At 39.6% G+C, this 15,138-nt stretch overlaps 1 gene segment (V, D, J or C); it reads right to left on the reverse strand.

Moving 5' to 3' along the window:
• Positions 1 to 6,095: 6,095 nt before the first annotated feature.
• LOC102905715 (immunoglobulin heavy variable 3-72-like) lies at positions 6,096 to 14,725 on the reverse strand. The segment is given in 3 exon segments: positions 6,096 to 6,263; positions 14,046 to 14,368; positions 14,583 to 14,725. Coding segments are annotated over 3 exon segments (393 nt in total).
• Between the last annotated feature and the right edge of the window lie 413 nt (positions 14,726 to 15,138).

Consider the following 15,138-nt stretch of genomic DNA (forward strand, 5'->3'; position numbering starts at 1 on the left):
GTGACTGATACAGGCTTTACAAGATAGCAATGAAGGCTTACATAAAAAGATTCTTTCTCTGGAATCTGCTAACAGGAAACACAAGGTAGTAATAAAGATTTACAAAATGGGCTCCTTAGTTTGGAATCTGCTAACTTATTATAAGAACTTCAGTCCATTAATAATAAATGTATAGCCAGATTTGATTTTATTGATAAAGATGTGAATACTTGATAGAACAATAACTCTCCATGGTGAAGTTGTCACTACTCAGACACTTTATAAGGAAGAAAGATTATCATTAACTGATAAAATAAGGTCCATGGGATCACATGTTTCAGAAAAACATGAAAGGTTGCTGAATTCCATGAAATCTCTGGAATCTCTTACAACAGAGGAGGTACATTTGCTAGAACAGACCTTAGGTGATCATCTGCAAGTCCTGGAAGAATCTCTTAGTAAAGATGACAAGGGACCTAATAAGCAGAGGGCATGACCATACAGGTTGTAACATCTCCAAATGGTTCTCATAAAATGGCTTATCCTGTCATCATCCATGAGAAGCCAGCAGATGATAGACACCCTGAGCCATATGTAAAATATACATTACAACCTACTCCAATGAGAGATTTTTTTAAAATATGAAGGAAGCAGTAGTCGTGTATAGCATACACTCAACATTTGAAAGACATGTTAAATTTGTGATCTACCTCAAATAGAATCATACCAGATGACTGGAAACAGGTAATTTCAGCTATTCTAGAATATAGCCAGCAGTTGCAATGGAAAAGCTGGTTGAGAGAGGAGGCTAGGAACCTGGAATAGCAGAGTAAGATCTGAGATTTTGAGATCTCACAAGATCAAATTCTTTGTGAGGGATGTTTCACTAACAGGAATTTACAAGCCACTTATGATAAGCATACAATATCCCTAGGCTGTACAGCAAATCCAAATGCTTGGGAAAAAAATCCAGTTTCAGATACCAACTGAGATATACACAAAGACATTCCAAAGACTGCAAGAATCTTTCAATAATTTTTTACAAACTCTGACCACAGCTATAATGAAAGCTGTGTCAGATAAAGAATTAAGATGAATATTAACTGAGTCCTTGCCATTTAACAATGCTAATACTGAATGCAACAGAATACTTGCCATTAAAGGTCAGATCAACTCCTTTGGAAGAATGGATTCAGTATATTAATGGTGTTGAGTCTCTTAACTGTAGTAATGAGGCTTGGATAGGAGAGGCAATTCGCAGAGGTAGATCAAGGCCCTGGGGTACCAAATACTTTAAATGTGGTACACCAGATCATATAAGTAAAAACTGTACATAGGGTGCTCCTAGAAGAAATATTCCTTCTAGAAATAACCCAAATGGGAGACCCCAAACCTTCTGGATTATGTAGAAGTTGCAGCAAAGGCCAACAATGGATCAATGAGTGCAGATCAATAATAGATATATGAGGCAAACCTTTAACATTGGGAAATGCCTCAGGTGCCTTTGCAGACCCCCAAACTGAATGTGGACCAAACATTTCCAGCCACTGTGGAAGAAATTCCTCTCCAGGACAATTAAATAACCCAGTGTCTAGTGTAAAGAGCAATACTGCACTGGATGATAGAACAGCTGTGATAAATAAATCAAAAGTTCTAAAGAACATAATAAAACAAATATTTTGGCAGACTTCCATAAATGAACAAAAACCAAAGCTTAGAATTCAAATTAATGGCATTGTTCTGGAGGGCCTGGTAGACACAGGTGCAGATATGACTATAATTACATCAAAATCACAGCACCTGAATTGACCTCTTCAAGAGGTAGATGTCCAATTCCTAGGGATTGGACCCTATCTCAGATAAAGCAGAGTTCGAGATGGGTTGAATTCATAGGGCCAGAAGGACAAAGAGGAAAGCTGAAGCCATATGAAGCAAATGTAGCAGTGAATCTTTGGGGAGGAGATCTGTTACAACAGTGGAATACCCAGATTAAAATTTCTACACTCTAAGAAAAGGAATACAGACCAATGCATGTTTCTAGGAATAATATCATAACATGCTATAAGAAACAGTCACCAGCCATTCAGGCTCTACACAAACAGAGCACAAGTGCTGTTGAACTCTCAAAAGTACCAACTGTCTTACCTTTAAAATGACTAACTAATAAAGTGTCTGGGTTGGACAATGGCCTTTGACAAAAGAGAAGCTACAAGCTTTAGAACAGCTGGTTCAAGTGCAGTTAAATGCTCAACACATTAAAGAATCTGCCAGCCCTTGGAATTCTCCTATATTTGTTATAGAAAAAAAGTCAGGTAATTGGGGAATGGTGGTAGGTCATAAAGCTATTAATAAAGTAATTCAGGCAATTGGCTCCCTACAGACTGGGATACCCTTGTCCTCTCTGCTACCCAAAGAACAGCTTATTACAGTTATTGACTTAAAAGACTGTTTCTTTACCATACCTTTACAAGAAAATGATAGAGAAAAATTTGCCTTCATAGCACCTAACTATAACAATTCCCAGCCACTCAAGAGATATCAATGGAAGGTCCTCCGAAAGGGAATGTTCAAGAACCCTACCCTGTGCCAATATTTACTCCAAAAAACATTGGAGATAATTTGTGTAATGTTTCCACAATCCATAATTTATCATTATATGAATTATATCTTATTAGCTGATCCAAAGTTGGGCATATTAGAAAGCATGTTTGAAGAAGTAAAAAAAGTTTTGCCTCTCTGGAAACTGCAAATTGCTCCTGAAAAAATACAAAGAGGAGATTCTATTCATTACTTAGGATGTAAGATAAAGCTACAGAAAATTAGACCCAAAGATACAACTAAGGAGATATCAATTGCAGACTCTTACGATTTTCAAAAGTTGTTAGGAAGCATTTCCAATTTGCTGGTATCATGGGAATATCTAAAGATGGGTAACAAAATTTGACTAATACTCTAAAAGGGACAAAGAATTAAATAGACCATGAGAATTATCGGCAGAAGCTAAAAAGGTATTGGCTCTAGTAGAAAAGACAATACAAGAAGTACATGTGGATCATGTGAATCTAGAACTTAAATGCATTCTGGTCACACTCCCATCCAGACATACCCCATGGGTATTTTGATTCACAGGTAAGATACTATATTGGAATGGATATTTCTACCACATAAACCAAGTAAGAAGTTAAAGACTTATATAGAAAAGATATCTGATTTGATTCAAAGAGGAAAATTAAGACTTCACCAATTGACAGGAATGGACCCAGCAGAAAGTGCAGTACCTTTAACAAATGAGGAAATTTCCTCACCTTGAAAAGATAATGAATACTGGCAGAGAGCCTACAGTGACTTTTGGGAGAGATTAACAACCATTATCCCAAAAGCAAGAGAATAAAATTCATAAAGATGACTGAATGGGTCTTTCCTCACATTGTATGACAATAGCCAATTTCTGAAGCCCTCACATTCTATACTGATGCAAATAAAATAAGGAATGCAGGATACAAATCAAGAGACTTAAGTGAAGAGCTTCAAAGTCCATACAACTCTGTGCAAAAAGCAGAACTGTATGCCATTCTTATGGTACTGATGGACTTCAAAGAACCCCTCAATATAGTCACTGACTCCCAATATATAGAGAGAGTTGTTTTACATATTGAAACTGCTGAATTTATTCCTGATAATACAGAATTAAGTTCATTATTAATACAATTACAGGAAATCATCAGAAATAGGGAACATCATATATATATATATATATATATATATATATATATATATATAATCCTATATAAATATAAAATATACACATATCAGATGCCATCCAGGTCTGCCACGACCTCTAGAACAAGGTAATGATGTGATTGATCAGTTACTAATAAGAAAAGTTCTAGAAGCCTCATAATTTCATAAGAAACACCATGGAAATAGCAATGGTTTTGTTGTTAGTAACAAAGACCTGTCTGACTGTGTCTGTGCTTGAGGATGTCTGGAAGGGAGAACTTTTCTATTATGACTCTGCACATGTTCTGAGAAAACATCTGAGAAGTGAGACATTTAGGAAGTTCCATAGATTCCTACCGGGTTATGGTCATTGCAGGAAGACAGAAATGATAAAACATAGAATTAGTTTGCAGCAGGCAACTGACCAGAAATTTTTTTTGGCAACTCTCCAAACAGGTTGTACATGTACATGCCAGAAACAAACACATTTAGTCTCTCCACAATGTTCTGATTTCTTGAATAACAATCAATACACAAATGAATGTGGAGAGATTCCAGTTTGTTTTATTTAAATCTGCTTTATTGAAAAAAATTTTTAAGCATTACACATTTTCCCTTCCCCCTTCCCAACTACTCCCAGAACCTCTGCACCTCCCTACAAAACAAACTCTACAGCCTCTCTCTCTCTCTCTCTCTCTCTCTCTCTCTCTCTCTCTCTCTCTCTCTCACACACACACACACACACACACACACACACACACACACACACACACAAAACATTCACAAGAAAACATACAAAAAATATTGACAAGGCAATAAAAAATGACCAAACATACCTGTATGAGATAAAGACACTACAAAACACCGTTCTATTGATTTTGTTTTGTTCAATCCCTGGGCATGGGACTTACTCTAAAGTGTGGTTATTAAAGCCAGTGAGACTTCACTGAAGAATACTAATTTCTCCTTTGTTAGTGGGTACAGTTAACAGGTAGCTTCTTGGTTCAGAGTGAAAGCCCAAGTCCACTTCCTGCTCTCAGCACTGGGACCCATCTGGTTTGAAGCTATTTAAGCCCTGCTCTTGCTTCCACAGTCTCTGTGAGTTCATAAGTGCATCATTCCTGCTGTGATGGAGGACACTGTTTCTGTGGAGTCATCCATCACCTCTGGCTCTTTCAATCTTCCCACCCCCTCCTCAGTACTGGTCCCTCAGTTCTGAGGGGACAGTTTGATGAAGACAACGCCATTAGGACTAAGTGCTCCCTTATCTTTCACTCTGTACATGTTGTCCATTTTGGCTCTCTAAAATAGTTGCCATCTACTAAAAGAAGACCCTCTGATGATGGCTGATTTGGCATTTTTCATGTGTATCTGCAGGAATATCATTTGGAATCATTTTATTGCTATATTCCATTATCAGAAGAGTAGTATTTGATTTTCCTCTAAGTCCATGACCTATCTACTCTCTGCTTGTTGGCCATGGGTCTCATCTCAGGAAGTGGGCCTTAAATCCAATCACAGAATGCTTGGTGACATCAACAATGTTTGAGCCCCTATTGCACCAGCGTGTCTCACAGCCAGGTCATCATTGAGAGTCACAGGGTTTGTAGATAGGATGGTTATTACCTTTCTCCTCCAATAGCATGCAAAGTACTTTTCAGTACTCTGAATATTAGTCAATAGAAACAAGCCTCTAGTTAGACTCCAGTTCTACTTCTCTGCATTCACTAAATCCAAAGTGTTGTCTTCAGTCAGGTGGCCTTATCATCAGTTTGTGGAGAGCAACCAATCGCCTTGGCAATATCCTGAGATATTTGGGGGGATAGTGGGTCCATGGGACTCCTATGTCCGAAGACTCAACATATGTGTGCTGATTCACTGATGCCATCTTCCCCATATCCACTTGCTAACTGAAGGTGAACATTACAATAATTTGGAATAAACTACTGTGGGGAATTGACACCAAAAACTGGGTGGAACCACAGCTCTGAACCACCTGGCTTAGGCACCAGATACCCTTTATGTTTATAAAGCCAAACAAAGGCAGACACTTATTTCTGAACATCTGAAAAGGGACTTAGCAGATATGACAGGAAACCAGGGCTCTGAACTCAAAGTCAAGAGGAAACTCCAGAGGCTAGCAGGAAAAAGTGTGCCCCACTCACTACCACCCTGTCCTGTAATAGGAAGAAATGGAGCTGAGAACCAGCCTGAAATATTGTACAGCTGACAACTGAGGCGGTGTCTCTGTGCTCTCCGAGCACAGTAGTATGTGGCAGTATCTGCAGAGTCCACACTGGTGATCTTGAGGAATACTTGGTTTTTGGAGGTGTCCTTGGAGATTGTGAGCCTGCTCTTCAGGGATGGGTTGTAGTACTTATCATCATCCCAATCAATACGTGCCAGCCACTCCAGACCCTTCCCTGAGGGCTGGCGGATCCAGCCCACACCTATACCAGAAGTGCTCAGTGAAAACCCAGAGAAAGAGCAGGTCAGACTGAGGGTCTGGGAGGGCTGCAACAGCCCAGGGCCAGACTCCCTCAGGGTAACCTGGGACAGGACATCTGTGGGGAAAAAAAAGCAGAGGGTAAGGTTGGAACAGGTTGAGCATATGGAAGTTCATCCCTTAGAGCCGTGGCACTCACAGGCAGGGACAATCAGCAGCAGGAAGGAGGAAGCAAGCCTGGCCATGGCTGCACACCAGTGAGTACCCAGGCCCAGCTTTGGCTTTTCAACCCAGGGTTGGGTGGAGCCAGCAGAGATTTGCATTCCCTCACCAGGTGCTGACTCTGATGGAGGATTTAAGATTTAGGACTCAAGAAGAACCAGTCCATGATGGGGCACACAGGAGTCCTCTGGGGAGTTCATGTCTGCACCCCATAGAGAGTAGGTAACACATGAGACCAGGGTCCCCAGTACACAGCACTTCCAGTGAGTCAAATGCAATGCAGCAAAGTTGAGAGGAGAGACCCTCACTCTAACATGAAGGGTTCTGACTCTGTCACTCGTCCAGGGTTTGTTACCCTGCATTTTTATAAGGAAAACACATGAAGAGCTCAAAGTGTTGATGTTTCTGCCACATGCATGATGCACTGTGACTGGGGCCAGAGGAGGCTTCCTAAGTGTGTCCTCTTAGTACATATTTTTTTTTTCACAAAAAAAGGTACAAGATTCTAGACTTCTTGTATAGGGTAAGAGGATGTACCATCTGCAGGCTGGCAATTACAAACGCTAGCTTTGAATGGAAGAGTGATGTTTTATTGACTTTATTATTCTGTCAATTTCCTGCCTCACATGTTTGTGATTTCTGTTTATTCAGTAGTCAGTGCCTTCATCTTCATCCTGGCCGCTGTTTCTGATGACTTCGAAAATAATAGCAGAAAATAAAGACTGCAGACAGAGACGTGGTTTGTTTGCTCAGTTCTCTCTGATTCCAAGGACAGCAGGTCAGAGGATGCTGGAAGTCGCGGCTCACAGGCCCTTTGGATGTTCTTCACTGATGTAGAGACGTTCACCCACGATGTACTCTTCTCTGTTCTTGTCACTATTGATGTTTTAAAACTTAAAAGGAATAGATTTGCCTAATGTTGAGCAACTTGTGCAGTGACTTGTTGGTGTGAGCATGACTGAATATATGGATAGAAGTTTGAGTGGTCTATTGATTTCATTCTCACGTGGGCACCATATATAGTGGCAATTAACGAGGCAAAAACACATAGTTTACCTTGTAATTAAAAGAGGTTTATTTCAGGGGTAATTTACAACCAATAAGGGGTTGATTGCTGGATCCAGAAGAGATGATGTATAGTCCAGCATAGTTCTCTGGTGAACTCTGACTTAGTCTGCAAATCCAGCCTCCAGGACCATGAGGAGCTAAGAGCGGGAACACATTCACATCTCCTGTCTTAAGGGGTCTCCTCTTGGCCACACCCCAGGTGCAGGTCATATGCAGGTTTGGCAGTTACTTGCTGCCACACTAGGGGCAGTGTTTCAAGGTGAAAGTTGGAACAGGTTCCCACTACACCAGACTATGTAATTATGCCTGGCTTCTCCCTCTCTCCTTCCCCTGAGCTTAGGGCTTCACATGGCAGTATATGACACCTTGGGACCAGGTCTCCTACACTTGCCCAGCAGAGCTGCATGAACTCAACACTGTAGATAGAACATCAAAGCCTGAGACACCAACTCACAGTCATATATTCCAGCTGTGAAACTTCTTTCAGGGGAAAGAAGTTACAGATAGATTTACAAATGCTGCTGCTGGTGGTGGTTGTGACGATGATGACTGGATGTTTGACACCTCATATTTGAAAACTTGTAGCCTTCTTATATGTATGTGCACTTGATGTTTGTCCTTCCAACAAGGTTCCATGTAGTGACTAAACATACATGCAATATCACTTAACAAAGAATTTTTACTGTATTCACACTCAGAGTCTAGTCACAGCAGCTACTTCACATGTGCAATATGGTCTCTAAATTTTTATGAGGTTAGGACAGGAAACCTAAGAATCTCCTAGGACTCACTCCCTCTCCAGATGTTTCTCTGCACCTACTACATTTTCTGTCCTGGTGAAATTTGGATCTACAGCTCCCCCTGCTGGTCCTGAGCACCCTCAAAGTGTGGTTGTTACTGAGCACACAGGGAACCTGCTCACTGTGTCTGCTGCACAGCAATGCAAGGCTGTGTCTTCAGTGGTAGAAGAGCTCAGCTTCGGGGTTACCTGGTTCTTGAATGTGTCCACTGACATATCGATGGATTTTCAGTGATAGCTCTTCACTTTCTACAAATCTTTATCCTCTTTTCTCTCAGGACAGGCTCTTCCTGAAGGTTCACAGCCAGGAGAAGGCTCTGAGCTCCCAGCAACCAGAAGCCACAATCACCCAGCATAGGACCCAACCATACTTTATTTTCTGATAGGAGACAAGGAATTATCTCAATTTTTCACATTTGTTGAGAGTTAACTTGTGTTCCATGATGTGATAGATTTTGAGAAGTTTCCATATGAGGAAAAATGTATATTCTGTATATGTTAAGTGGAATAGTCTCTGTGTGTCTGTGAAGTCCAGTTCCTCCTTAGTACATTTCAGCTCTGAATTTTCTCGATTTTAGTTTGGAAGACATATCTAAATTTTAGAGTGGGATATTGAAGTCCCAAATTATTATTGTGTCAGGACCTATGTGGACTTTTGTAGTATTTTGTTTCATGAAATTGGGGAATCCAAAACTTTATGCATAAAGGTTTATAATTGTTACATCTCCTGGATGAATTCTTTATTTTTCTAATGACTAGTGCCCCCTTTTAATGACTTTCAGTTAATTTTAGTTTAATGTTTACTTTGACTGATATGAGGGGAGCTCTAGCAGCCTTTTTATGTTTTCCAGTTGCTTGGCAATTTGCTTCTCGTCCTTTTATATTGACATTTTAGGAATCTTAACTGATTAAGTGTTTCTTGAACACAGAATGTAGTTGGTCCTTATTTCTTTTTAATCTCATCCATTTGTATCTTTTTGTGGTGATGTTTAAGGCCATTTACATTTAAGGTTAGTGAGAATGAGGTTTGCTATCTACCATAAATTTGATGGGTGGTGTTCTGTTTTCCTAGAATACTGGGTATTTCTTTTCTTGTTTCCTTATTAGGTTAAGGGTTTGATGAGCTGCTGTGTGCAGCACAGCTGTTTCCTCCTCATGTCTAGTCCGTTTATCTGCAGTCAGCCTGCCTTTGTTCCCATAGAGTATCCCCTAAGGACTTCCTGCAGTGCTGACTTACCTGTCATGAGTTGCCTTAACTTGTGTATGCCTTGAAATGCCTTTTTTCCCACCAGCATTGAAAGATAATCTAGCAGGATATAGCATTCTTTGTTCAGAGTTGTTTCTTTTCAGAGCTTGAAAAACTGCATTTCATATCCTTCTGGCCTTCATGATTGCTGATCAAAATTCTGGGGTAATTCTGATATTTCTGCTTTTGTGAGTTGTTTTTTCGTGTTTTTAGTATTGTTTCTTTACTTTGAATATTTGACATCCTGATTGTAATATGCTATGGTTATGTCTATTTGGACTTCTACATACCTCTTGTATTTCTCTCTACATTAGTCAATCTTTTTTATTCAGTTTTTCCTCTGCTTCTTCTTCTACACCATGAATTCTTAGGTTTGGCTTCTTAAACATATCTTGGACTTCTTAGAAATATTTTTTTTCTTTTCTTTTCTTTTCTTTTTTTGTTTGTTTGTTTGTTTGTTTGTTTTTTAAGACAGGGTTTCTCTGTGTAGCTTTGGAGCCTGTCCTGGAACTCGCTTTGTAGACCAGGCTGGCCTTGAATTCACAGAGATCCACCTGCCTCTGCCTCCAGAGTGCTGGGATTAAAGGCGTGTGCCACCACCGCCCGGCTATGGTCTTGTATGTTAATGATAACATCTGTTGTGGGTTTTATTTGGCTGATCATCTCCTTCATTTAAATATTCATTTTTATAGTGATTTTTCAATGTTTTAATCTCCTTGCTATTTTTCCTCCATATTTTGAGCTTTGCCCTTAAATTTATTTAATATTCTTATTAATTTTTTTAATAAATGTATTAAATGTTTCATTCACTTTGGAGGCTGTCTGGTCAAGATCTTGGATATATTTCCTTAACTCACATGTTTGTTTGGCACTTCCATGTGACTGTTAGTTCTTTTGAATAGTTTGACTCTGAATTCTTTCAAAGACATTTCAGCTATTTCTGTAATTTTACATTCCCTCATAGAGGAACTGGCTGCTTGGCATTGGATCTTGGGTGATGGTTGTGTCATGGTTTTTTTATATTGCTTCGTGTCTTATACATTTGTTTAAGTGAGTATGTTTATTTCATCTTCTTCAGAGCTTATTGTGATATTAGGGTTTTTATGACTCTTCTTAGAGGAATATTTACACAAAGTTCAGCTGCAAGGACTGGAGAAAATGGTGTTGATTATCAAAGGAGTTGTTTAAGTGATCGCATTTTGGCATGTGTCAGAATGACTAAGTGAGGGTTATACACAATGCACCAAGGTAACTAGATGAGGTCAAATCTGATCATCCCTGAATTCTATGAACCTGCTGGAGTCAGGCTACCAAGCTTCATACCCATTGAAGTCCATTTACTATAAGGAGTCTGTGATTAGAGTTACAGGACCCAAATATGTCTGGAATCACAGAATGTAGCAGGTATCTTAAAGAGTCTTATTAATAAAATCAAACCTGGAGCTGGGTATTTGGGGTGAATGCTGGAAGATCAGAGAAGCAGAACAAGCCACAGCTTCCTCACCTTGCCAATTCCTCAGCTGATCCTGTTTCCTCAGACTGGAAGCCTCTGAGTCCTCATCCAGAATGGCTCTCAGCTGAACTGCTGCTAAAAGCCTAAAAACTTAACCAGGCTCTAGTTCCTGGTCCTCACACCTTATATACCTTTCTGCTTTCTGCCATCACTTCCTGGGATTAAAGGCATGAGTTACCATGCCTGGCTGTTTCCAGTGTGGCTTTGAACTCACAGAGATCCAACTGGATCTCTGCCTCCCAAGTGATAGGATTAAAGGCGTGCACCGCCACCACTGCCTTCTTACCCCTCACTGCCGCTGCCGTTCTTCCCCTCAGAAAGAGGCCTACTTCCTGTATATCTGTCTTTTTATTGACTTTCTGTTCTGCCTTCTCATTGGTTGTAAACCCAACCACATGACCTCCTCGTCACTGCCTGTCCGTACAGACCTCCAGGTCTTCTATGGTTGGTATTGAAATTAAAGGCTTGTGTCTCCATGCTGGTGGTATCCTTGAACACACAGAGATCTGACTGTCATGTGATTGGGATTAAGGGCGTGTGCTACCACTGCCAGACTTCTGCTATGGCTTTCTATTAGCTCTGACCCCCAGGCACTTTTATTTATTAACATACAAATAAAATCACATTTCAGCACAAATAAAATATCACCATAACAGAAAAATAAACATCAGATTCTGTAGTGACATTTAGCATGTCAGATATCAGAACTCCCCAGCATTCTCTATTCATTCTCTCTCTATGTTTTGGAAGGAGATGAGTTGTGTTCAAATGTCAGTCAACATATCAGATTTGACTGAGGGCCTTATCATTTCCTATTTCATTCCTGTACTTCATTTTAATATTTTATTTGATGATACATGAGACTTCTCAGCTAATGGAGATGATTTATGGCAAACTCAAGAACAGTATGGATTATGACTCCACCACAAATGCAAGTCAGGAGAATTCCTTCCACAGAGGTCTCTCTAGAGCAGGCTATTGGTGTATTTGTGTGATTAGCACTTTCTTGCCCATATCAGAAACAATCAACATTTATTCCATTCTTTCTAGCCTGCATCTACAATCTTTACTCTGTAATCTACAGTTATTTGCATGTGCTTATACACTCTATGATTCTGGCAGGCTATAGATGAGGTAATAATGGATTGATCAACCAGGTTCTCTATGTCACATTTTTACCTACCAAAGATACCATACTGTAGTAAACCCTGATGTATAGACCATCATATCCAGTATGATGCCTTAAGATCTAGGTCCACATTTGATGTGATTCAAGTTGAATTCAGCGTGTATCCCAAGACTATTTACAACTAGGTATTTATTATGTTGGCTGGACTAGAAGTCTGACAGACTGGAGTTGTGTCTGTCCTAGAGGCCTCCCACTGGCAGGCCTGACACTATGGCCAATATCATTTACATATGTTCTGATCTTTTTAAACATTTTTGAGAATTTCATACATGAGAAATATATCTACATCACTTCTACTCCTGTCTCCTTTGACTCCAATCCAACCTCACTTTCAAATTTTTAACCTCATCTGTAATTATTATTGCTTCATGTCGTGTGTGTGTGTGTGTGTGTGTGTGTGTGTGTGTGTATTCACGCACGCTCGCGCATGCGCGTGCATGTGCATGTGCATATGTGCATGCTGGCCAGTTGTGAGTTTTTACATTAATCATCATCAACTTTACTAATCTACAGGTAGAGAGATACAAATTTAGAAGTCAGTTTGATAATATGTCCATTTAGTGAAATAATAATAACAAGTTAACCCAGGGACTCTGAGGTACTCAACCATGGGTTCTTGGCCAGATTTATGTTACCAGGCATGTTGATGGGGTGTTAAATCCAATCAGAAAGTGTTTGGTTACACTCACAACATTGCACTTATTCATTACTTATTCTCCAGAAAAAAAAAAATACCTATTTACAAAATCTTCTAATTTCTCTTCCAGAATGTGATGAACATAAAGTTGAAGCTTTTTGGTTGGGACAGCAGGGACAGGAAGTGAGCAAATGTTGTCTCTAGTGGTGTTACCCAATGCAAGAAAAATGACTCAGCCTAGTCGGCGTGGTGGACACCAACTCCTGGTACTCATGTAGACTTTGCAAGGTGCCGGAGATTAGAATATGTGTATACATACATATATATATTCTATATACAGAGAATTCTCTATATGTAGAATATATATATATATATATATATATATTCACATACATACTCAGGATGGTCTAAGAAGTATTAAAAAGAAAACAGACAGGTGAAAACCATGTCTTGAGAAGAGACCAATATGACTGGTAGTTAAAATATTGTAAACTTTCAGCAAACTGTTATGTGTTTATTGAGTTAAAAAGTGATCTTGAGGTTTATGGGCACAGTATGGAATGGTTACATCAAGATTATTAATGTATCTGTCACTTTAAATGGCATAGGCACATTTAAAACAAAAAACTCATTTTCACAGTATAAAAAACACTATTAAAGTGGAATATTTGAAATAAACTTGCATAGAGAGAAGTCACAGAACAAAGTTCTGTATGAGTCAGATAATTTATGTTTATTTAAACATTAAATTTTATTGTTTAGGAAAAATTTAAATAAAAGTTGTGTAAGTTATCTAAAAAGTCTATAACTTTATTCATATATTTATTTAAATATCTATTTATATATGGATATAACCCATATATAAAGATTATATACTCTCTGAGTAATTTAGTAGATGTTGATAGATTTCTGTAAATAAATAGACATATAAATTAACATTATCAGAAATTACTAGTGCATAAAATGCATATTCTCCCCCTTACAATACATTTTGCATCTTACTCTTTCTTTGACTGAATACCCAAATAATAAAATGCATTGTAATAGCAAAAACAGTTCATAAACTTATGACCCTAGCATACAAAGTCATGAAACTTACATCCACTTCCTGTCCCACCTGTGGCTACAGCTAGTCCCGAGCGCCCCCTGCTGGTTTTGAGCGTTCACTGGTGGCGAGCACCACTTGAGGGAGGTTTTTGTCTGGGCTCACACTACCATCTACTCACTGTGTCTCTTTCTCTGGCGCAGTAATACATCACCGAGTCCTCGGCTCTCAGACTGCTCATGTGAAGGTAGGCAGTGTTCTTGGAATCATCTCTTGAGATGGCGAATCTCTGTTTCACAGACGCAGCATACTCCGTTGTGTGCCCCCTAGGTTTGTCTCTGATGAAACCCACCCACTCCAGACTCTTTCCTGGAGCCTGGCGATGCCAGTGTATGTAGAAGTCACTGAAGGTGAACCCAGACCCTTCACAATAGAGTCTCAGGGAACCTCCTGGCTGAATAAAGCCTCCTCCAGACTGCTCCAGATGTACTTCACAGTGAACACCTGTGAACATAACAATGGTGTGCTTAAGAGGTTCTCTCTCTCTCTCTCTCTCTCTCTCTCTCTCTCTCTCTCTCTCTCTCTCTCTCTCTCTCTCTCTTTCTCTCTCTCTCTCTCTCTCTCTCTCTCACACACACACACACACACACACACACACACACACACACACACACACACACACGCATGCACTGGATCCTCTATTTCCCCATTAGATTACCATTCAAAATTGTCAAAGCAAGAACCCAGCTCTGCCCAAGCTTCATGGTAATGTCTTCTGAATTAATCCAGTGAACAACGGGAGGCTATGGAGACCTCAGAAATACTGGCCTCTCTCTCTTTCTGCTGAGCTGTTTATTAGAGAACAGAATGTTTTATTTGCATATGCTCCTCCCATTCATTTCAAACAGATAAAACTCCTGGAGGAAGGCCCAGAGGTTAACATCATCTTGAGCAGCCCCAGGATAGTGGCCAGTTGGCACTACAATGTATTTTCCTTAGTATTTCAAAATAGAACTAGTGTCCACTTCAGAAATTTTATGTTTTGTCTTCTGATGCTGACAGTATCTGACTTTCATCTGAACATGCCCTCTTGGACACTTTGCACACAATTCTCCACTGCTCATCTTCACCATCCAGTTTGCCTGCTCTCACATTAATCCCATTCAATTAAGACATTTTACTCAGTTCAATAATAATTTCCTTTCTCACCCTTTAGCATTTCTAGGCAGTATCCCTTTCATGGAGCTCAAGGGCGATGAATGATGGGGTCATTC

Source organism: Peromyscus maniculatus, chromosome 14, assembly GCF_049852395.1.
Source record: "Peromyscus maniculatus bairdii isolate BWxNUB_F1_BW_parent chromosome 14, HU_Pman_BW_mat_3.1, whole genome shotgun sequence".
Lineage (NCBI taxonomy): Eukaryota > Metazoa > Chordata > Mammalia > Rodentia > Cricetidae > Peromyscus > Peromyscus maniculatus.